This window comes from Heloderma suspectum, chromosome 2 (genome assembly GCF_057233095.1).
Source record: "Heloderma suspectum isolate Gila_16-S chromosome 2, 16-S_ref, whole genome shotgun sequence".
Taxonomy (NCBI): Eukaryota; Metazoa; Chordata; class Lepidosauria; order Squamata; family Helodermatidae; genus Heloderma; species Heloderma suspectum.
In genome coordinates this window covers 371,542,870-371,564,388 of record NC_139459.1, presented here as the reverse complement: position 1 = coordinate 371,564,388, position 21,519 = coordinate 371,542,870, and the positions used below count along the sequence as shown (strand labels likewise).

The 21,519-nt window shown below is 48.7% G+C and overlaps 1 protein-coding gene across 1 annotated transcript; it reads left to right on the top strand.

Annotated features, from left to right (window-relative positions):
• The first annotated feature begins 406 nt into the window (after positions 1–406).
• LOC146356082 (uncharacterized) lies at positions 407–17,149 on the top strand. Its single transcript, XM_084831533.1, has 4 exons — positions 407–768; positions 2,414–3,407; positions 11,352–11,478; positions 15,897–17,149. Exons 2-4 carry the CDS (start codon positions 2,637–2,639, stop codon positions 17,039–17,041), a joined length of 2,043 nt encoding a protein of 680 aa, XP_084687659.1. The 5' UTR covers positions 407–768; positions 2,414–2,636; the 3' UTR covers positions 17,042–17,149.
• The last annotated feature ends 4,370 nt before the right edge of the window (positions 17,150–21,519 follow it).

The window sequence follows — 21,519 nt, the reverse complement described above, 5'->3', positions numbered from 1 at the left end:
ACAAAAAGAGGGATAGCACCACAAATGGCAAAAAAGGGAGAGGAAACTCCAGATGCTACTAGCAAGTTTGTTGTTGTTGTTGTAATTATTTTGATTAAAGGTGCTTTGTCCTATAAATGCTTGCTGTGCAAATAGTTACAACTGCTTTAAATACTTATGCCTTTTAAGTTGCATAAGATATGCTTTTTCTATCAGTTTTTAATGTGTTGTTTTTAACTTTGTTGGATTAGAATACTGTCATTTATTATTCCATTCTCTTTTATATATTGTGTATATTGCCCCTGAAGAAGGATTTACAATTACCTAGCCACACCACTAGCATTACTAGCCGGGTATTTGTGTGTGGGGTGGGGGGATGCTCTTATGGGTTAAATTAGCCAAGATGCCCTTTCCTAGAGAGGACGTGGGTTGAACTTGAGAGAGGGAGGAAGTTGGAAGTGTGTCTGCTTGTGTGTGTGCAGGCAAAGCTTTCCCTGCCTCTGTGCTGCAAAGCAGAAAAGGGGGAAACCTTCTTCCCAGAGATGTTTTATCGTGGGTTGTCTCTCTTGGATGCCCCTTTAAGTTGCCCATCTGAATGCTGCTGGTAAGGGGCACAGTTGGCTTTGTGGCAATGCATGGCTCAAGGCTGGTGAGTTGCTGTCTGCACGCACCTTTGCAAACCCTTCCTAGCCACTTCACCTTGATGCTGCACACAGAGCTGGAAGTGGGTGCTTTGGTGTTTATTAGAACAGCTGACTACGAATCCATGGGGGCAATAGACGGGGGTAGGTACGTATTTGGCATTGGGGTGGGGGCATTTGGGCGCAAAGAAGAGAAAGAATCTATTAGGGCAAGAAAGAAAGGGGGAAAGCAGCAAATTGTGGGCCAGAGAGAGGCTGGGGTGAAAAACGAAGGAAAGCAGCCCCGATCCTATGAAATAAGGCTCCCTGAGTTCAGTCAGACTTACTCCCGAATCTAGGTGTGGCTGGGGATGGAGCCTTAGGAAGACCTTGCAACCCTTTCCCATACTCCAAAGTAAGCCCTGCTGAGTTTGGTGCAATTTACTCCCTCAAGTGAAGCAGGCTTAGTTAGAATTGAAGCTTTCAGGACCTCTGATAGCAGCTTTCCACAACCTGGTGGCCTCTAGATGTGTTGGACTACAGCCCCCAATCATCCCCAGCCAGCATGGCCATACTGGCTGAGAATGATGGGTGTTGTAGTCCAACACATCTGGAGGCTGCCAGGTTGGCGAAGGCTGCCTTACAGCCAACACCGTTTTCTGTTACTCGGGAGGTAAGTCCTGCTTTCAGTAGTTATTCCCAAGTCTATGCATAAGGTGACAGGTGCCGTGGGATCTGTACTCCTGAGAATATGGCCAACTGACCCACTTCAACAGGCAATTCTCAATTGGCTCTGCCAGGCTTTGCTGTCGCTGTGGGCTTCTCTCCTGGCATTTAAAGTACAGCATCTCAAGAGCTGAGCTTTGCTCTTTGAAACGTCAGGCATTCTCTGCAAATGTTTGTTGCTGTACAGCTCGCTTCTTTTGCCGAGGCAACGACCCATCTGCACTCTGCTTCCCGGCTCAGGTTCAGGCCTTCCTTGACAGCTTGTCAGGGCTGAGAAACTTTTTGTGTGGCTCCTTAAGGCCTAGCAGGATTTTTCTGGCAGGCGCTTTTGTGGCCTAGGATCCACCTCATCAGTGCGTGGCATGTTATATCTTCAGCTGGCAGATCGACATACACACCATGCATGCACACACATAGGTGTAGCGTAGCCAGTGGGGCGTAGTGGTTAGAGCAGCCTTCCCCACCTGGTGATGTTCTGGAATACAACCGGGGCCGGCGCCAAGGATTGGCATGGCTGGGCACCTGCCGAGGGCCCACGCCCCAGCAGAGGCCCACTGATGAGAGCCCCTTGGACTTCCTCCTCCGCTTCGCCATGGCAGCCTGCTTGTTCACCTGACAGCAGCAGAGGCCACGGCCTCCTTGCTCCCTGGCTGTCTGCCTGCCTGCCAAGCAAGCAAGTGGGAGCCATGAGGAGAAAGAGGAGGAGCAAGAGCGGATGATGACAATGGCGGTGGGAAGGTGGACTCACTGAGGGAGGGGCCCACTGAGGGCCCACTCTTGCCCAAGGGCCCTCAGAAACCTCAAGCTGCCGGAGACTACAACTCCCATCACCCAGGAGCACAGCCATTGGGGAAGGCTGGGTTTTAAATCAGGCAACCCTTCAAATAGATTACTGGCCTTGGGACACATGGCTACCCTAAGCAGCCATCAAAACTTGATAGTCAGAACGTTTTACCCATGGCCTGTATGAACGGCTGCTCCTATGCTGGCAACTTTTACTAAACGCTGGCAACTTTTACTAAGAAAGATGCTGAAGTGAAACTTTATTATCCATTTGCTCTTAAATTCTTTTGTCTTCTCTCTCTCAGGGCAACCACCTACCTTCTTCCAAGCTCCTATTAAATTCAATATTGGGGATGTCTAGAGACCCGCTGTGCTCTTTCAAACCAGTGAAAACTTTCTACAGCTCTGTGGGATCACCCTATATATGCAAGGCCAGCCAGTGGCTGGGCAGTCCTCCAGCATTTCTGGAGCAAATACAGGGGCTGAAGAGCGGAGGTCGATAAAGTCATCTCCTCCCTGAGAGACAAAATGGCAGCCGATCAGGTGGCCGAAGGAACTCTCCTCTTCCCGGCTGGGCTGGAGCAGGGTATGCAGCCGAAAGTCAAGATGGAGGAACAGACCCCAGCAGGACTTGAGCACCGGGAGGGATCCCAGGCAGAAGTACGACTCCCTTGTGATTTCAAGGCCAACCAGGGCTTTCCGAATTGGGAGGCGCCACTGCACCTTAAGGAGGAACCAGGCAATGAGAGGCGACTGCTGTGTTCAGAGTCTCAGGAGCAGGCCGTTCGCTCGGGATGGGGAAACCCAGAAGTCCCAGGGCCCATGCTGTGGCGTAGCGCTAAGCCTTTCCTGGCCTCCTTGGAGGGAGTGCCTAACACTAGCCAGTGGGCACGGGCTATGCAGAGGTGTACTTTACCACAGGACTATGGAAAGTTGGAGGCCAGGAATGGAGAAAACTACTGGAAAGTGGGAGAAGAAGTGTCCCTGGGGGATGATTCTACTGCCATGGATAGGCAGAGGAAACTCTTCAGAGAATTTGACTACCAGGATGCCAAGGGGCCCCGTGAGGCCTGCAGTCACCTCTGGCATCTTTGCCACCGGTGGCTGAAACCGGAGAGGCACACCAAGGAGCAGATCCTGGAGCTGCTGATCCTGGAGCAGTTCCTGGCTGTCCTGCCCTCGGAGATGCAGAGGTGGGTCGAAGATGGCTGCCCAGAGACCTGTGGCCATGCAGTGGCCTTGGCGGAGGATTTTCTGCTGAGGAGCCAGCGCCGAGAGGCTGAAAGGCCAAAACAGAAGGTGGGTGTGTTTCAGGGCCGGCCCTACCATTAGACTGAGTGAGGCAGTCGCCTCTGGTGGCAGATGTGTGAAGGTGGTAGCAAGGTATTGGAGGAGAGATCCGCGTGTGAAGCAGCCTGCCCTGTGCCCCCTAAGTTGCCTTGCTACCTTCAGGCGTCATGGAGGATGCTGTCCTGTCTCCGGTGTTGAACTAAGATTTTGCTGCTATTCCTGTTGGCTGCTGTACATGGGATGGAGACGGGCGCCATCTTATTCTTCGCCCCACGCAACAAAATGTCTTGGGCCAGCTCTGGGATGTCTCAATGGAAAATCCCCAATGGTCATGGGTGTTGCTATGGTCACGTCTCGATGTGAGGAACTGAAGCCTAATTTATTTTCATGTATTTATTTATATTTTATTGTTACATTTATATCCCACCTTTTTTCCTCTTGCAAGGAACCCGAGGCGGCTTACATAGTCCTCCTTCTCTTCATTTAACCCTCACAACAACCCTGTGAGGTAGGTGAAGCTGAGAGTCAGTGACTCGCCCAAAGTCACCCAGTGAGCTTCATTGTCAAGTGGGGATTTGAACCTGGGTCTCCCCAGGCTCAGTCCAGCACTCTAACCGCCGCACCACACTGGCTCTCAACTTGAATCCGTTGTGGGGATGGCAATGGCGGGGTACCGTTTTGCCACGGCTTGTCGCTTGCTTTTAGCGCATACTTCAAAGGTTTGCTGATGAGAGGTGTACCATTCCTTTGACAAGTGTCTATTTATTGGTCTGTCTAAGGGGCGTTGCTAGACCTGGGTGCATGGGTCCTGCCCTGAACAGCCCTGGATCTCTTCCCCAGAGCCCTAAGGGTCCATTGGTGACCATGGAAGGGCTTTTTTCAGCTAAACTGTCATGAGCAATTTTCAAGGGGCATTGCAGCTGGGGAGATAAGGGTCAGCCCCCCTCCCCCCCCAATATGCTGCAATAACCTCCAGCCCTGCAAGGACATTAAGCTTAGAAAAGAAAATATTTCTGTTGGGGCCAATGGGAGTTTTTTCCCCTAAGTTATGATAACATAAGAACATAAGAAGAGCCCCGCTGGATCAGACCGAGGGTCCATCTAGTCCAGCATTCTGTTCACACAGTGGCCGACCAGATGCCCCAATGGGAAGCCCATAAGCAGGACACGAGTGCAGCAGCACCCACCCGCCCATGTTCCCCAGCAACTGGTGTACATAGGCCTACTGCCTCTGATATTGGAAGTAGCATATAGCCATCAGGACTAGTAGTCACTGATAGCCCTCTCTTCCAGGAATTTGTCTAAGCCATGCAGGGGCGGATTTCCAGGAGGATCATAGTAGGGGTGCTCTGTGTCCCCCCATCCCACATCCACTTGGAAATTAAGTGTTAAAAAATACTTCCATGGATGCCAGTGGAAAGATTGGGCCCTGAATCTTTTACATTCCTAGCAACGCCTCTGTTCTGTCCCAAAAGGTATAGGAGCGCACATGGGCGTGTGCGGCACCAGCACAAACTCCCCTGCTGCCACTGCTGGCCACCGTTGCTGCGATCTCCAGGGACAAATAAGCGAGCAAAGGGCTGGATGTGCCTGATCTCAGCTGATCTCAGAAGCTAAGCCGGGTCAGCCCTGGTTAGTACTTGGATGGGAGACCGCCTTGGAATCAGGCTTCCTGCACTGAGCTGGGGGTTGGGCTCGATGGTGTTGTAGGCCCCTTCCAACCCTATGGTTCTATGAACCCCTCCCACAATGCCTGGCCCTAAGGAAGGACACCCCCCCCCCGAGCCATGCATGCGGGCCAGATCACTTCTCTGAAGAGCTGTGCTGGAGCTCGCCCGCCTGTCCGCTTGCTCTGAGAGGATCCGCAGAGTGGGCAGCGGCAATGCCGTGGATAGGTAAAGAGGGGATGAGAGACACCGTGGCGGCAAAGGGAGGGAGCGTGGCGGTAGGTCCTCCTGGTGAGCAGAAAGGGAAGTGCACAATTCCTTGCTCCTCCCACTCTGCCGCCTAAGGTGGGTGCTTTACTCTGCCTCATGCATTTGGCTCCTGATCTGTTCATAGAATCACAGGGTTGGAAGGGGCCTACAAGAGTCCAACCCCCTGCTCAGTGCAGGAAGTCTGATTCCCAGGTGGTCTCCCATCCAAGTACTAACCAGGACTGGCCCTGCTTAGCTTCTGAGACCAGACGAGATCAGGTGCATCCAGCCCTTTTGTTTTTAGGTCAGATTATTATTGTCGCGTTTTAACTGTTTTAGTGTGAAAGTATGGTTTTATGGTTCTATTGGTGATCTTATAGACTGGAGCGCTGGGCAGAAAACAACAGAATGAAATTTAATAGGGATAAATGCCAAGTTCCTCAGCTAGGAAAAAGAAACTGAAGGCCCACTTACAAGAGGGGGGATACTTGGCTCAACAATACTACAAGCAAGAAGGACCTTGGAATTGTTGTAGATCACAAGCTGAATATGAGCCAACAATGTGATGTGGCTGCAAAAAAGGCCAATGCTATTTTGGGCAGCATTAATAGAAGCATAGCTTCCAGATCCCGGGCAGTACTAGTTCCCCTCTGCTCAGCACTGGTGAGGCCTCATCTGGAGTACTGTGTCCAGTTCTGGGCACCACACTTTAAGAAGGATGCAGACAAGCTGGAGAGGGTTCAGAGGAGGGCAACGAGGATGATCAGGGGACTGGAAACAAAGCCCTATGACGAGAGACTGAAAGAACTGGGCATGTTTAGCCTTGAGAAGAGAAGACTAAGGGGAGATAGGGTAGCGCTCTTCACGTACTTGAAAGGTTGTCCCAGAGAGGAAGGCCAGAATCTCTTCTCGATCATGCCAGAGAGCAGGACACGGAACAATGGGCTCAAGCTAATATTCGGGCTGAATATTAGGAAAAACATCCTGACTGTTAGAGCAATACGACGATGGAGCCAATGACCTAGGGAGGTAGTGGGCTCTCCCACACTGGAGGCATTCAAGATGAGGCTGGACAGCCATCTGTCAGGGATGCTCTGACTCGGATTCCTGCATTGAGCAGGGGGCTGGACTCAAAGGTCTTGTAGGCCCCTTCCAACCCTACTATTCTATGATTCTATTGTAAGCGGCTCTGTGCATCTTTTGAAGGAAGGGTATAAGAAGGTATGTATATATATATATATGACCTCAATTTTCCTTATTCCAGTTTTTATGTTACTGAGGCTCCACTCTCCATGCATAAGAGGGAGATATCTTTGTAAAACTTTGCAGAAGTACAAAAAATCTTTAGAAAAAACAAAAACTAAGCAGGAGGGGAACTCAAACAACGCCATAAGGACTAAGCATGCTCAGTGGCCATAGAAAACTAAGACTGTAATCCTATGTACACTTTACCTGGGATTAGTCCCATTAAACCGGGTGGGGCTTACATCTGAGCAGACATGTACTGGATTGCACCATTGCTTGGGGGAAGGGGAGGGGAGAATGGAACAGAGTATCGTGGCACAGAAGCACTCTACACTGCAATTTTTTGTTGAAAGCCCCACCTGTGTGTGTGAGTGTTGTTGTTGTTCAGTCGTGTCTGACTCTTCGTGACCCATGGACCATAGCACGCCAGGCCTTCCTGGAGCGTGCTCAAGTCCATATTCATTGCATTGGTGATGCTATCTAGCCATCTCATCCTCTGCCGTCCCCTTCTCCTTTTGCCTTCAGTCTTTCCCAGCATTACCTGCTTGTTATATTTACATGTGCAGCAGAAAGAGGTGGTAAAGTGGGGGATTCAATTCAAGCTGCAGGTGGGGGAACCACATTTCTGGGCTCTCTCCCTCATAAAATCAGGGAGAAATCTCCTAGCCCCATTTGGTCCTGTTGTGCTTGTTTTCTACTTATAGGAAACTTTGCATGCAGGGGAGACGTTTGAAAAATATGATGATATCTTCCCACCCCTGGCCACAGCCCAAGGTGGTTCAGTCCATTCTATTGCTTCTGAACTCTACCACCTCATTCTGCTGCATGTGTATACCAGACCTTACCTGTAACTTGTGATGGTCTGTGTTTGAAGGGACCGTTCAGGATCTCATCCTCTTGGCTCCAGCAGTTAAGAACGTAAGAAGAGCCCAGCTGGACCAGACCAAAGGCCATCTAGTCCAGCATTCTATTCCCACAGTGGCCACCCAGATGCCCTAATGGGAAGCTCACAAGCAGAACATGAGCACAATGCATACCTGTATTGTTGCTGTTTTACATCAGCTAACAGCTTAGTATTTATCAACTCACCTGATCGCCATAGGCGAATTGGAATTCCATACAGGTGAGCAAGCGGGTTGACAGAGGACAGAAAGTTCTCTCCATTTCTCTTCTGCCAGTCTGCTTGGTTTCCCTGCTGGCTATGGAGGACAGGAAGCCTGACACTCAGCTCTGTCTCTCTCTGCCAGCTCACTTAGTAGAAGGCATTTTGTTCGTTTGTTTTACTCACCTGCTAAGAAGCTGATATCCTGCTTCCCTTCCTCCACAGCCAGCGTGGAAATGCTACTGGCCTCTTAGCCGGCTAGAAATATAAATATAGGCTAGTAGAATCATAGAATCATAGAATAGTAGGGTTGGAAGGGGCCTACAAGGCCATCGAGTCCAACCCCCTGCTCAATGCAGGAATCCACGTCAGAGCATCCCTGACAGATGGCTGTCCAGCCTCGTCTTGAACGCCTCCAGTGTGGGAAAAAGTAGTAGTACTTTTGTGGGTTTGCTTTATTTATTTAAAGCGTTTTCATCCTGCTCTTCAACTGAAAAAGGTGAGGTCCCCAGAGTGGTTTAGAAAGATTCAATAATAAGACTGTCCCCTGCCCTTAGGCGTACACACTGAGAAGGGAAAGATGAGGTCCCCAGTGACAAATTCAGAATAAACACTCCAAATGTAAGAAACCTGACAATACTGCACTAGACCAGTTAAATATTTTTGTACAAAATTTATCATTCTTGATAGTACGATTGTGCCAATTCGTTTTTCAAAACAACCATATAACTTGTTGACAGTCAGTCCAACAATATCGGTTCTGTCTGGCAGTCAATTTTATAAAGACAACTAAGGGTGCAATCCTATGCATGTTCAGACAGAAGAAAGTCCTGCAACTCCCAGCATTCCCCAGCCAGCATGCTGGCTGGGGAATGCTGGGAGTTGGAGGACTTCCTTCTATCTAAACATGCATAGGATTGTGCCCTAGATCAGTTGTATCTGACAGTCTACAGACAGTCCTACAGTCTGAGAAGACTTGACACAAAAGGAAAAGGGACTGGGAGGGAGGAGAAAAAAGGCAAACTTGGGCACTAGTTCATAGTTACAAAGTTCTAATGAGGTTCTTTCTGGCAGAGAAGTGCAAAGCAAGCTCCCTGCAGCTGGTCCTTCTCTGGGCGATGCTTGAAGACAGGTTGATCTCCTTCTCGTCTTGCTGTTACTGTTCTCCTCCGTTTAACTGTTTTACTGGTCAGTGTTGTATGATTTTACTGTGTTTTAGTAGTTTGTAGCCTGCTTTGGGGTTGTTTTATAATGAAAAGCGGATAATACATATGTACATTTTTATTATTTATTTATTTATTATCTATTATTAAATTTATTAATCGCCCATCTGGCTGGTCACCCAGCCACTCTGGGCGATGTACAGCATACAATAAAACAGTTTAAAACAATAAAATTCTACAATAAAAACATTTTCTAAAATACCCTAACCCACCCCAAATGCCTGCCTGAACAACCATGTTTTTAATGCACGACAGAAGCTCATTAAAGAGGGGGCATGACGGAGTTCCCTAGGGAGGGAGTTCCACAGAGTGGGAGCCACCACAGAAAAAGCCCTCTCCCTCGTCCCCACCAGTCTAGCTGTCCTGGCTGATGGGACAGAGAGAAGGCCATCCAAGGCTGATCTTGTTAAGCAGCCTGTCTGGTGCTGCTGGAGGTGTTCCTTAAGATAGGCTGGGCCGGAAGCATATAGGGTTTTAAAGGTCAAAACCAACACCTTGAATTTGGCCTGGAAAACAACTGGTAACCAGTGCAACTCCTTCAGCACTGGAGTGATGTGATCTTGCCGGCAGCTGCCTTTAATCAGGCGAGCCGCCGCGTTCTGTACCAGCTGCAGCTTCTGAACCGTCTTCAAGGGTAACCCCACGTAGAGCGCATTACAGTAGTCTAAACGAGAGGAGAGCAGGGCATGTACTACCGATGGGAGCAGATGGTCGGGAAGGAAGGGGTGCAGCCGCCGTATCAGATGGAGTTGATACAGCGCTGTCCGGCTCACAGCTGACACCTGAGCCTCCATGGACAGCTGGGAGTCGAAAATGACCCCCAGGCTGCGGACCTGGTCCTTCAAGGGTAGCCGTACCCCATTCAACACCAGGTCAACATCCCCCAGCCTCCTCTTGTCTCCCACCAAAAGTACCTCGGTCTTGTCAGGGTTCAGCTTCAGCTTATTCCTCCCCATCTAGTCACTCATGGTCTCCAGACATTTGGACAGGGATTCTATGGCCAACCTTGGTGAAGATTTGAATGAAAGGAAGAGCTGTGTGTCATCCGCATATTGATGACACTGCACCCCAAACCTCCTGATGATAGCCCCCAGCGGCTTCACATAGATATTAAATAGCATCGGGGAGAGGATGGAACCCTGTGGCACCCCACAAGTGAGTGGCCACGGGTCCGAAACCTCCTCTCCCAGTGCTACCCTCTGGTACCTGCCAGAGAGGAAGGACCGGGACCACCGCAATACGGTGTCTCCAATGCCCAACCCCTCCAGGCGGTCCAGGAGGATACCGTGGTCAACGGTATCAAAAGCCGCTGAGAGGTCGAGGAGAACAAGGAAGGAGCATTCACCCCTATCCAGAGCCCTCCTCATATCATCTACCAAGGCGACCAAGGCCGTTCCTGTCCCATGCCCAAGCCTGAAGCCCGACTGAAATGGGGCGAGATAGTGTGCCTTCAACTGCATCGCCACCACCCACTCAATCACCTTGCCCCAAAATGGCAGATTTGAGACTGGGCAAAAGTTGTTCAGAACTTGAGGATCCAAGGAGGGCTTCTTTAAGAGCGGTCTTATCACTGCCTCCTTGAGGGCTAATGGCATCACTCCCTCCTCAAGGGAGGCGTTCACCACCGCCCTGATCCCCTCACCCAGCCTCTCTCTGCAGCCCATAATGAGCAACGATGGGCAAGGATCAAGTAAGCAGGTGGTTGGCTTTACAGATGAAAGCACTTTGTCCACTTCATCAGGAGGAAGAAGCTGGAACCGATCCCACAAAACCGGTTTGCCACAGGCCGCCTCTTGCTCACTAACTGTATCCACAGCGTGCAGAGTAACACACCTAATCTGATCAATTTTATCTGCAAAGTGCCTTGCCAAAGCCTCACAGGAGGCCTTAGAATGCTCCAGTGGTTCCGGAGCCACTGGACCGACCAGGCTCCGGACCACTTGGAACAGCCTCCTGGGACAGCACTCTGCAGACGCGATGGAGGCAGCATAATATTCCTTCACCGCCACATGATAGGCTGAAGATACAGCTCTAGCCCGTGTCTGATCGTCTTTGGAGCGAGACTTCCGCCACCGGTGCTCTAGCCATACATAAACGTTATCACTGGGAGGCAGGGGGTACAGACTCCCAATCAGTATGGTCTCAAGATTTTGAAGGTCCTAGGGCAAGACACCCTCAGTGGGCCCCCTCTCTCAGTGGGTCTACTGTTTTACGACCATTGTCACCAGTTGCTCTTGCCCCTCCTCTTTTCTCCTCCTGGCTCCCACTTGCTTGCTTGGCAGGCAGAGAGCCAGGGAGCAAGGCGGCTGTGGCATCTCCTGCTCCTCCTTCTCACCACCACTGTTGTCTGGGCCTGCTCCCAGGGGTCCTCTGACTGATAGATGAGGCCAGGCCCTGGGCAACTCAAGGCTGAGCTGTATAAACTCCTTGCTGCTGTTGTGAATGAGATGCTCCTTTGCCATTTCAGGTGCCGACGTTGCTCCAGGATGTGGCTTTGAGTCTCCCTCTGGCAGTAGAAGCTACACTTAACACCAGACAAAGGCTGCTGGGCGTGGAGGCTAAAGAGGAGGAAGAGGAGGAGGCCCACACACTAGGTGAGAAGGGTGCCTTGTGCCGTTAAGCCTTGTGCCATTAAGGTGAGAAGGGTGCCTTGTGCCATCTTCCTGGGCTTGCTTTGGCTGGGCTGCCTTTCGTCCCTGCCCCTGCAGTCCCCAAGATGGGGAGAAGGAGGACTTATTTCATTTAAATATTTATACAATATTTAAATATGGTGACTTAAATATTTTATTAAATGCACAATAAATATTATATTTAATAGGGTTTTTTAAACGCCACCTTTCCACCAAATTTGAAATTCTAGGGAGCAAACTAAGAATATAATCAAATTAAAAAACCAGAAGTGGGACCTGCAACAAAATGTTGCAGTGTGTGTAGGGTGCTCACGAATTCCAGCCAGCCATGCCCTTTTCCAAGGTACTCTATTCCCATCTGATTTTCTGTCCTCCCTCCCCCCACAAGTCAGTCAGCTTTGCATACCCACTGAACGTGCTTTTGCTCATCGGGCTGGGGTCTTCGTTGTTGCGGTTGTATTTTCCCTAAAGGGTTTTTTTTGGTACTTCTACAAACCTTGGAGCTACCCTGGGTCTGTTGACACCTCCCTCTTCTGCGTGGGTGGTGCTGTTTTGGCTATATAAGGAATGGCACTCAGAGAAGTGAGGATGAACTCCAATGTTGCATGACTGGACCTCTGCTCACTCAATGGGGCTTTCCTCTCCCCTGCAGTCCTCCTTGCCCCCCCCCCCATCTCCCCTAGAGCATCTTCCATTCCTCTGGAACAGACTTTGAGAGTGCAGGTCGGGGGGTAGCTGCAGACGGGAGGCGGAATTGCCCCACTCCCCATTCCACTAATGGCCATTTTTCCATCAGTAGGAGGGCCTAACTGGGATACAAGGCTTCTACAGGAGGCTGTTAATTTGCTGTATCTCTTTTGGTTTTGTCACAGAATTGAGATCCGAGCAGTACATAAAGAGCATTTCCTTACCTGCTTCTTTTCTACATAACCTCTAGGTGGTACTGTGGTGTAGCAGAATAGCCCAAATACACAAGTGGAAATAGCATTTTCTTTTGCTTTCATAAATACTACCGCATTTTCCCTGGTCTAAATTAAATTCACCAAAAGGGCTCTTTAAAAACAGAAACGAAACTGGAAGGTCACAACATCATCTAAAGAAGCCGTAAAAGAGTAGGGAATGACGAGTGCACAATAAATGCCTCACCTCGAAAAGCTCTTAAGCTGCAGATGTTTTTGAACTCCAACTCCCATCAGCCCCAGCCAGCATGGCCAATGATTGGGGATGATGGAGGGTTGTGGTCCAAAGCCATTAGTAAATGAAGGGCTTTTCACCTGGTGTCTGGAAGAAATCAAAAGAGCCAAGTGAATAGATTAGGGAAGGGTGTTCCACAGTAGGGACTTCTTGGAAAAATAGCCATTTTAGGTGGCAAAACTGAAGTATCCCCTCATTTTTATTTTGAATTCAGAAGGAGGCTGTCCTTTGGCTACCAGAGGTTTGGGAAAGAATGTCTGGTTCTGCCCTGTGTGTGTGTGTGTGTGTGTATATATGTGAGTGAGAGAGAGGGAGAGAGAGAGGGAGACAAGGGTGTACCAGGACAACAGCAGAAAGGAAGGAAAGTGCTAATACTTTAGGAACTTTTTGGTGCTGGTGGGAACATTTAGAATTTTGAGATACTGTCAAGGATGCTTTCACAAAATGGCTGCCATGAGGCTGCCTTGCCCATTCATAAAATGGCTGCTGTGGTAGACATAGCTGATCCCAGAACACTCATTTCCCAGAAGGCAAACTGATGAGATTAAAAGAAAAGTAACTTGCCCAAGAACCTAAGGACAAGGCTTCGGTGGGGTCTGAGCTCCAAAACAGGAAACCGCTCTTTTGATCCCAAACAAAGGTGGTGCTGGAGGGCAGCAGTTCCCTTTATTTATTTGAATTATACCCCACCTCGCAACCAAAAATAATGGCACATTTTGCAGCATGTGAGCCTCCTAGTTTAATTTTTTTTTAATAAAAAATCTTAAGAACTGAAATAAAAATCAGGAGGGGCAGGAACTTGGTGGGCACCAAGAGAGGTGTCCTTGGGCACACTGGTGGCACACCATTTTGGAGGCCCCAGGGATATGGGGTACGGTGTAAGTCTTCTGACTGGCTCAATTACAATATGTCTTGTGTCTTTTTAATGAGGTAGATGTGGAGTCCCAAACAGGAACAATGGGTGACAGATCACAGGATGTAGCAGGGACCTTCTTGCACAAACATGGGTAGGCAGTAGGGATGTTGGAGAAATCCGCAATGGAACCAAATGCGTTCGGATTGTCATGAATCCAACTTGCGGAGTCCACAGTAGACCAGCTTTTCCCCGGTTGAGTGCATTCCACGGACTTCCAGACCAGTTTTCTACCTTTCCTGAATTTTGCGCAAATTTCCTTGTAGAGAGCTGCATAGAGAGTGTAGAAGGAGTTGCTTTGTGTGTAGAACTGATAACCAAAAATTGGTTTTGGGTCAAGATGTACCCTAAAATGGAAAATCCAAGTTTAGTGAGTTGCTTAAGAATATGTGCTTTTGTTTTTACTGAGAATCTTGTCTACAAGAAATGGCTAGTGTATACTGAATTGCTTCCCTTGCTTATGATGTTGCTGTGTAGTTTTATTCTCTGAGCATGCACAGCTATACTTATGCTATGTAAAGAAAAGTATATAACCTCATGGAATGTGGCAATGGTGGTTGGGGGGGTTCTTGCCCAGGCCTGAGACCACCACACAGCTGTGTTGTTTTGGGAATAAACCAGACCGTGAGAGAATCGGAGAGTCATGTCTTAAATTCCTCCACGGTTTTGGAGGAAAACTGGCCCCAAACTGGCCAAAAATGCACATTTTCCCCATAGGCTAAAGTGTGAAAATACACATTTGAGAGGAATTTGCTCATTTTTACACATGCGCATTTGTGCAAATTCGGGAACAAAAAAAAATCTGATTCTGTCGATGGGCGGACGACGGAACAAAAGGTACCTGACAATCCTCGATACGCAGACAGAACAGATTCCGTATGTCCCTAGAAGCCAGTGAAGTGTGTGTGGGAGGGGAACAGTAGCCTGGATGTATCCATAGATTTCTTTTCTCCTCTGTGCCTCAGAATGATTCATAAGAAGAGCCCTGCTGGATCAGACCAAAGGCCTACCTAAGTCCAGTATTCTGTTCACAGAGTGGCCAGCCAGATGTCGTAATGGGAAGCCCACAAGCTGGACAGGAGAGCAATCCTCCCCTCACACACTTTGCACACACAAACACCCTGTGCCAGGAGCCAGTGCTGTGAGATAACGCTGCCTCCTCACCTAGAGATCCCATGTAGCCACGGTGGCCAGTCTCTGCTGGGAAACTTATCCTCCATCAATTTGTCCAATTCCCCTCTTAAAGCCATATAAGCTGGTAGCGATCACTCCATCTTGTGCCCACAAATTCCACAGTTTAACTACATGTCACATGAATACTTGCCCTCTTTTATCTGTCCTGAAACAACTGCCCATCATTTTCATTGGACAAACCCAAGTTTTCTAGTATTGTGAGAGAGGGACCAAAATATGTCTCTATTTACTTTCTCCACACGATACATAATTTTATATGTCCCTATTTGGTCCCCCCAGCTCACTTTTTCCCTACACTTGAAAGTGTTGTCGTTTTTCTGCATAGGGCAGGGGTGTAGAACCTCTGGTCCATGGGCCAAATCCAACCAGGAGTCTCAATCTGCCCCTCTGGGGTTCCCCACATACCACACCCCTTCCCTGGCCTCAGCCCCTTTCCTCCGATCACTTTCTGGTTTCCTGTCTTTTGTGTGATTTTTTTTCCCCATTCTAAAAGGCTGAAATGTCTCTCCTACAGCTTAGTTACTGGCAGTAGGAGCTTTAAGATAAAATATGCCAGTATTTTTGGTATTCTGGCCCTGCCGCATTTTGCCTTCGGCCCTGCTCACCACTGGAATACAGCTCCCAAGAACTTCTCCGAAACTGAATTTGACCTGGGACTGAAAGAGGTCCAATACCTACGCTGTAGGGGAAATGCTTCACGCACACACACCAGTCACACCCCTGTTCTGCACTTTTCCCAGCTCTACAACATCCTTTGTGGAGGTGGGATGATCAAAATGGAGTCAGTGTGGCGAAGTGGTTAGAGTGCTGGACTGGGACTTGGGAGACCCAGGTTCAAGTCCCCCACTCAGTCATGAAGCTCACTGGGTGACTTTGGGCCAGTCATGGACTATCAGCCTAACCCACCTTGCAGGGTTGTTGTGAGGATTACATGGAGAGCGGGAGGAGGGTTTTGTAAGCCACCTTGGTTTCCTTGCCAGGAAAAAACAGTGGGATATAAGTATAATACCTAAATAAATAAACCGTACACAGAACTCCAAATGTAACAGCACCTCACGGATGCTTTGAATATTTGTTCCAGCAGGTGACAGGTGCGCCAGTGAGAACCAAGAAGAGATTCCTGCGCTGGAAAATCCTGAGCAACTGGAGCCTCTGAGCCAAGAAGGGAGAGAACTGGCTGCATTCGAGAGGAGCAGGGGAAGCCATCCAGAAGGGTGCATGGCCAATTCCATTCCTTATGCAACAGGGAAGGAGGGCCTTGACAAAACTGTGGCCCAGCAGAGACTCCATAAAGATGATAAGCGGCACAAGTGCCCCGTGTGTGGGCGAGGATTCAGTCGGCCCACGGGCCTCACTGCACACCAGCGCATCCACACAGGCGAGAAGCCCTACAAGTGCTTGGAGTGTGGGAAAAGCTTCAGCCTGAAGTCGACCCTTGTGGCTCACGCAAGGACCCACACAGGCGAGAAGCCGTACACCTGCACGCACTGTGGGAAAAGCTTCACCGTGAGCTCGGACCTCACTCGACACTACAGGACCCACACGGGAGAGAAGCCGTACAAATGCTCCGAATGTGGGAAATGCTTCCGGCAGAGCTCCTCGTTCACCAGTCATCTGAGAATCCACACGGGAGAGAGACCGTTCGAATGCTCCTGCTGTGGGAAAAGCTTCACCATGTGCTCAGACCTCACCAAACACTATAGAACCCACACAGGAGAAAAGCCGTATAAGTGCTCGGACTGCGGGAGGAGGTTCTGCCAACACTCCTCTTTCACCAATCACCTGAAAAGCCACCGAGGGGAGCTGCCGTTCAAATGTTCGTACTGCGGGAAGTCTTTCAGCGTGAGCACGTTCCTGATTAGACACGAGAGAATCCACACAGGAGAAAAGCCATATCAGTGCCTGGATTGCGGGAGAAGCTTTGGACACAATTCTCAACTCATTTCACACAGGAGGGTTCACACTGGGGAGAAGCCGTATAAGTGTCTCGAATGCGGGAAAACTTTCACTGCTAGCTCTCTCCTCAGAGGACATCAGAGAATTCACACAGGTGAAAAACCATACAGCTGCTCAGTGTGTGGGAAGACATTCAGTCTGAGGTCAAACTTTCGTAGGCATCAGAGCACCCATACAGGGGAAAAGCCATATAAATGCATGGCCTGTGGGAAATGCTTCATTACCAGTTCGGACCTTCTTGCACATGAGAGAACCCATGTGGGAAAGTAACTGTAGATATGCATGGGGGGCGTGGTTACTATTATTATTGTCTAACTATTCAGTCATCAGAGAATACAAGTAGCAAAAAATTGCTAAAACAAGCCAAATTTTATGGGCTTCTGTAGAGAGAATTTGGTGGGTTGTTGAGTTCTTTCCATTATCAGAAAGGAACTGTAACCTGTCACTTCAGTCAGGGCTTTAACAAAAGAAAAAAGCACAGTGCTAGTATCATTAAAGCATGCTGCTAGTGGCAGCTTCATGGGAGTGGATATTGGAAGCACAACAATCAGTAATTTATGTTAAAGCTGCATTTCCTTTTAATGCCTGTTTCCTTGATTACCTCACACACATTCTGCTTAGTTGGCGCCATGAAGGACTTATCTGGTGAAGAGGTTTAGGTTCGCATCTTGCTGAGACGTTGGATAACAGAATGTCTTTTGTGCAACTGCATTCCTGGCTTGAGGCAAGCACATTCTGTTTCAGCAAAGGGTGACTGATGAGTAACTGAACTGGAGATCACGACAGTGGAGGCTGGTGGCTCTGACGTCAGTGGGGTGGTGAATCCACTATTGGTTTCAGTCAGAACCAGTCATAACTCCAAAGGAGCTCTCCAAAGTACGGAAGCACCTTGGATAGCTCCTTTAGAGTTCTGACTGGTTCTGACTGGAACCTGGAGGGGATTCACTGCCCCACTGACATCAGAGCCTCCAGCCTCCACTGCATCACAATAAACTATGGTTTATCACAGGTGCAGAACCATAGCCCCAGGGGCCAAATCTGGGCCTCTTGGGGTCCCAATCTGCAGTGCCAGCTCTGGGTTTCTGAGGGCCCTTGGGCAAGACACCCTCCATGGGCCCCCTCCCTCAGTGAGTCTACCTTCTGACCCCCATTGCCACTGGCTGCTATTGCCCCTCCTCCTCTTTCTCCTCATCGTTCCCACTTGCTTGCTTGGCAGGCAGAGAGCCAGGGAGCAAGGAGGCCGTGGCGTCTCCTGCTCCTCCTCGCCGCCACCACCTTGTCTGGGCCAGAGCGAGAGGCAGGTGAACAAGCATGTTGCAGCAGTGAGGAGGAGGAGCAACTCCAGGAGGCTCTGGTCAGTGGGCCCCTTCTGGGGTGTGGGCCCTCAACAGGTGCCCCACCATGCCTACCCTGCTAATCTGCCTCTGGGATTCCCCAGATGACCACGCCTGCTTTCCATAACAACCGAGTAGTTGGTGGTTTCTCAGCTTTTGTTTAGTTTTCCCCCCATTCTAAAATGTTGAAAAGTCATAGCTACTGGCAGTAAGATCTTTAAGCTAAAATATGCTGCCCCTTTTGCCTTTGGCCCACCACTAGGCTGCGGCCCCCGAAAGCTTCTCTGAAATGGAATTAGGCCCTCAGGCTGAAATAGGTTTTGCACCCCTGGTTTATCATGACAGGAATGAGCCAAGATGAATCTCAGGCTTGTACGCTCAACCTTTTCTCCCTCCTCTATCAGGGCTGCCATGAGGAGGAGAGCAGAAGCTTTTGTTTTCATTTTTGATTAACCACAGTTTAGTATTCCATTCGAACCATGAACTGTGGTTAATCTTAACTATGGGTTCTTGAAACAAGCCAGCTTCCTAACCATAGTTAACATGAAACACAGTTTATCCAAATGTGGATTTCGCAACAAGCTCTGGTTAATCAAACATCGATGCAAAAATGCCTCCCTGTGCCTGGCAGCAGTCAAAATCCCTATACATTTCCAGCCAAGAAATCCAGGGCAATGCCCCAGAGCACCACTATGTTAGGGGCTCACGGTGGGAAAGCGCTTTCTAGAGAGGCTCGCCTGGTGCCTGTGTTGTCTTTTAGGCGCCATGTGAAACCTTATTTTGCCAGGTATTTTAATCCTTCAGTTTCTGTTGTTCTAAATCTGTTACTGTATTTTAAAACTTAGCACCCCTGCTGGGTTTTATTTTGGTTTTTATTTTTATTTTATACTGTAGTTTTAAACTGTTACATTTTATCGAGATGTATTTTCATGGTTTTAATTTTTGTGAACCGCCCAGAGAGCTTCAGCTATTGGGCAGAATAGAAATGAAATGAAATGAAAATGAATAATGAGTCGCTGGGGTCAAAACACCAGGGAAGGAGCTGTTTCCTTCATGGTTTCTGGTTTCCCAGAAGCATCTGGCTCAGCTGGCCACAGTGGGTAAACAGGACACTGAACTAGCCAACAGTCCTGAATCTGCTGCACATCAATTTCACTGGGTGATCCCAAATTCTGGCATCGTTTTCTGGCACCTAGAAATAATGTGTGGTGTGGAGTGGCTAATTCATTGGTGGGGGCAGGGGGCGGGGAGCAGTGATGCAGCTATATAATTTTGAAACCTGGATTTAGGGAGCAGTCTTATGGGGATGTCCATAAAGGCTCTCAGTATCCACTTCTGCTTAGTCAAAATCATAGCACCCTCATGACTACAGGCATAAAATGGAGTTTGCTTTTTTGCCCTGATGCTAAACACATTTACTGGGGGGTCACAACCACCATTTTGTTGTAGAAAAGGATAATACATTTATCCTTTAAATAAATGTATTATTTTATACATTTAAAAGGCATAATTGATTAAAAGTGCATCGGTAACCACGTTATATCCCAGGCCAGCCCCTGACTAAAATGTTTTTAAACATAAAAAAAGAAAGTGACCAGTGTCAGTCTGGGTGGCTACGTGTCCTCTTTTACAGAGGGCAGTCCTCTCTTTGAAGGGCTACCAGAGGACAATCCCTTATTTGAAGGTGTCCTCTCTTTGAAGGGCTCTCCTGTCCAAGCCCGGTTTAACGATAACCATAAGAAGTGTTGCCCATCACTTGTCAGTGCCTGAACAGCAGGCTGAACAGGAAGGCCCTCCAGTCACGTGTCTTCCACGCTGTATTTCTGTTTAAACTATAGTAATTATTTCTAAATTGGCACCTACCAATATAAATCAGCATATGTTAATTATATGCACACCAGTGTCCTCATTTGTCCTCTTTTCTTGTCGATGCATGTCCTCTCTTTTGGGGGCCATTCACAAGAAGGCACTGTAGCCTCACTGGGCCCTAGCATACCCATGCTAGCCCCGATGCTAGTTATGGGCCTGTTTGCTGCTGGCCTCATTACTTCTCACTCTTTGGGTGGTCTTTTAGCCCTTTTAGCCCGGGCCTGGAGCGCAGGACAGGAAGGCCTGGCGTGCTATGGTCCATGGGGTCACGAAGAGTCGGACACGACTGAACGACTGAACAACAACAACAAATTGCCGTAAGTCCCAGCCCCGGCGGGAGGAGGAGTACCAGAGCTCACAGTTGACCAGAAAGGATGCCATCTAGGCCAAAACCTCTATTCTCAACTGTTCTAGAGGTCTGGAGATTAGCTGCCTTCACAAGAAGGCACTGTAGCCTCACTGGGCCCTAGCATACCCATGCTAGCCCCGATGCTAGTTATGGGCCTGTTTGCTGCTGGCCTCATTACTTCTCACTCTTTGGGTGGTCTTTTAGCCCTTTTAGCCCTCAGTTTCAAAACTCAGTTTTGAAGAACACGTCACTGTACTATCTGGCTAGTCTTGGTGTGTTCAGTTTTCTTCCTGGAATTTAAAACACGTTCCTGGCCTCCTTAAATGAAAGGTCTTGATTCCCGCCTGCCCCCCAAATCTGGTGATGTTACTGGCTTGCTAGTGGGTTTGTCCCCCAAATGTTCTGATGTATTCATTTGTGTCACTGGATACAAAATGGCCGCCTTTACTTTGCCTCTGTGGAGCTGACACCAAGACAGCCTCTCCTCACCAGCTACTAGAAACAGCGGGTGGCTACCAAGCCCAACCGAAAGAGGACAAAAAAGGATACACATTTGCATAAAATGTGCATATACTAATTTAAATGTATAGATGTAAATGTATTAATTACTGTAACTGAAATAGAAATACGATACACCATAATGAGAAATTGCTTTGACCAGGTGACCTGTCGCTCACTCTGCCATCCAGATACTAACCTGGATTCTGTATTTTTAAACCAGACTTGGACCATGCAGCCCTTCAAATAGGAGATTATCTTCAATAGAGGATTGTCTTCTGGCCACCTTACCGACTATTCCTGCTACAGACATGCACACACGCTTGTACAGTACATATTTCTCTAGCTGAGGGCATTTTAAGACTGAAATCCTATAAACAGTTACTTGGAAACATGCTCCGTTAAACTCAGTGGGACTACATCCTGAGTAAAACATACATAGGATCAGGCAGCATGCAAGAAACTTGCAAATGGGGTGGCCACAACACTGTGCAGGCCCAGTTGTGTTGTTTTAGCACAGGGATGTTGAATCTCAGGCTGTGGGAGAAAACCCTCCAGGGCTCCTACTTTTTCTGGGCCTACGTTCAGGGTCCTTGAGGTCAGTAAATGGCCAATATATGGTAGTTCTGTGAACCTTGGTCTGAATATGTCCTTATTCAATTTGATATTCCTTTCTCAGCATCTTTCGGGAAACTCTA

Excerpts from the sequence above, each read along its gene's own strand:
- LOC146356082 (XM_084831533.1), top strand. The coding sequence starts at position 2,637 with ATGGCAGCCGATCAGGTGGCCGAAGGAACTCTCCTCTTCCCGGCTGGG. Across the intron at positions 3,408-11,351 it reads CTGAAAGGCCAAAACAGAAG|GTGCCGACGTTGCTCCAGGA; the intron begins GTGGGTGTGTTT and ends TTGCCATTTCAG. Across the intron at positions 11,479-15,896 it reads GGAGGAGGCCCACACACTAG|CAGGTGACAGGTGCGCCAGT; the intron begins GTGAGAAGGGTG and ends TATTTGTTCCAG.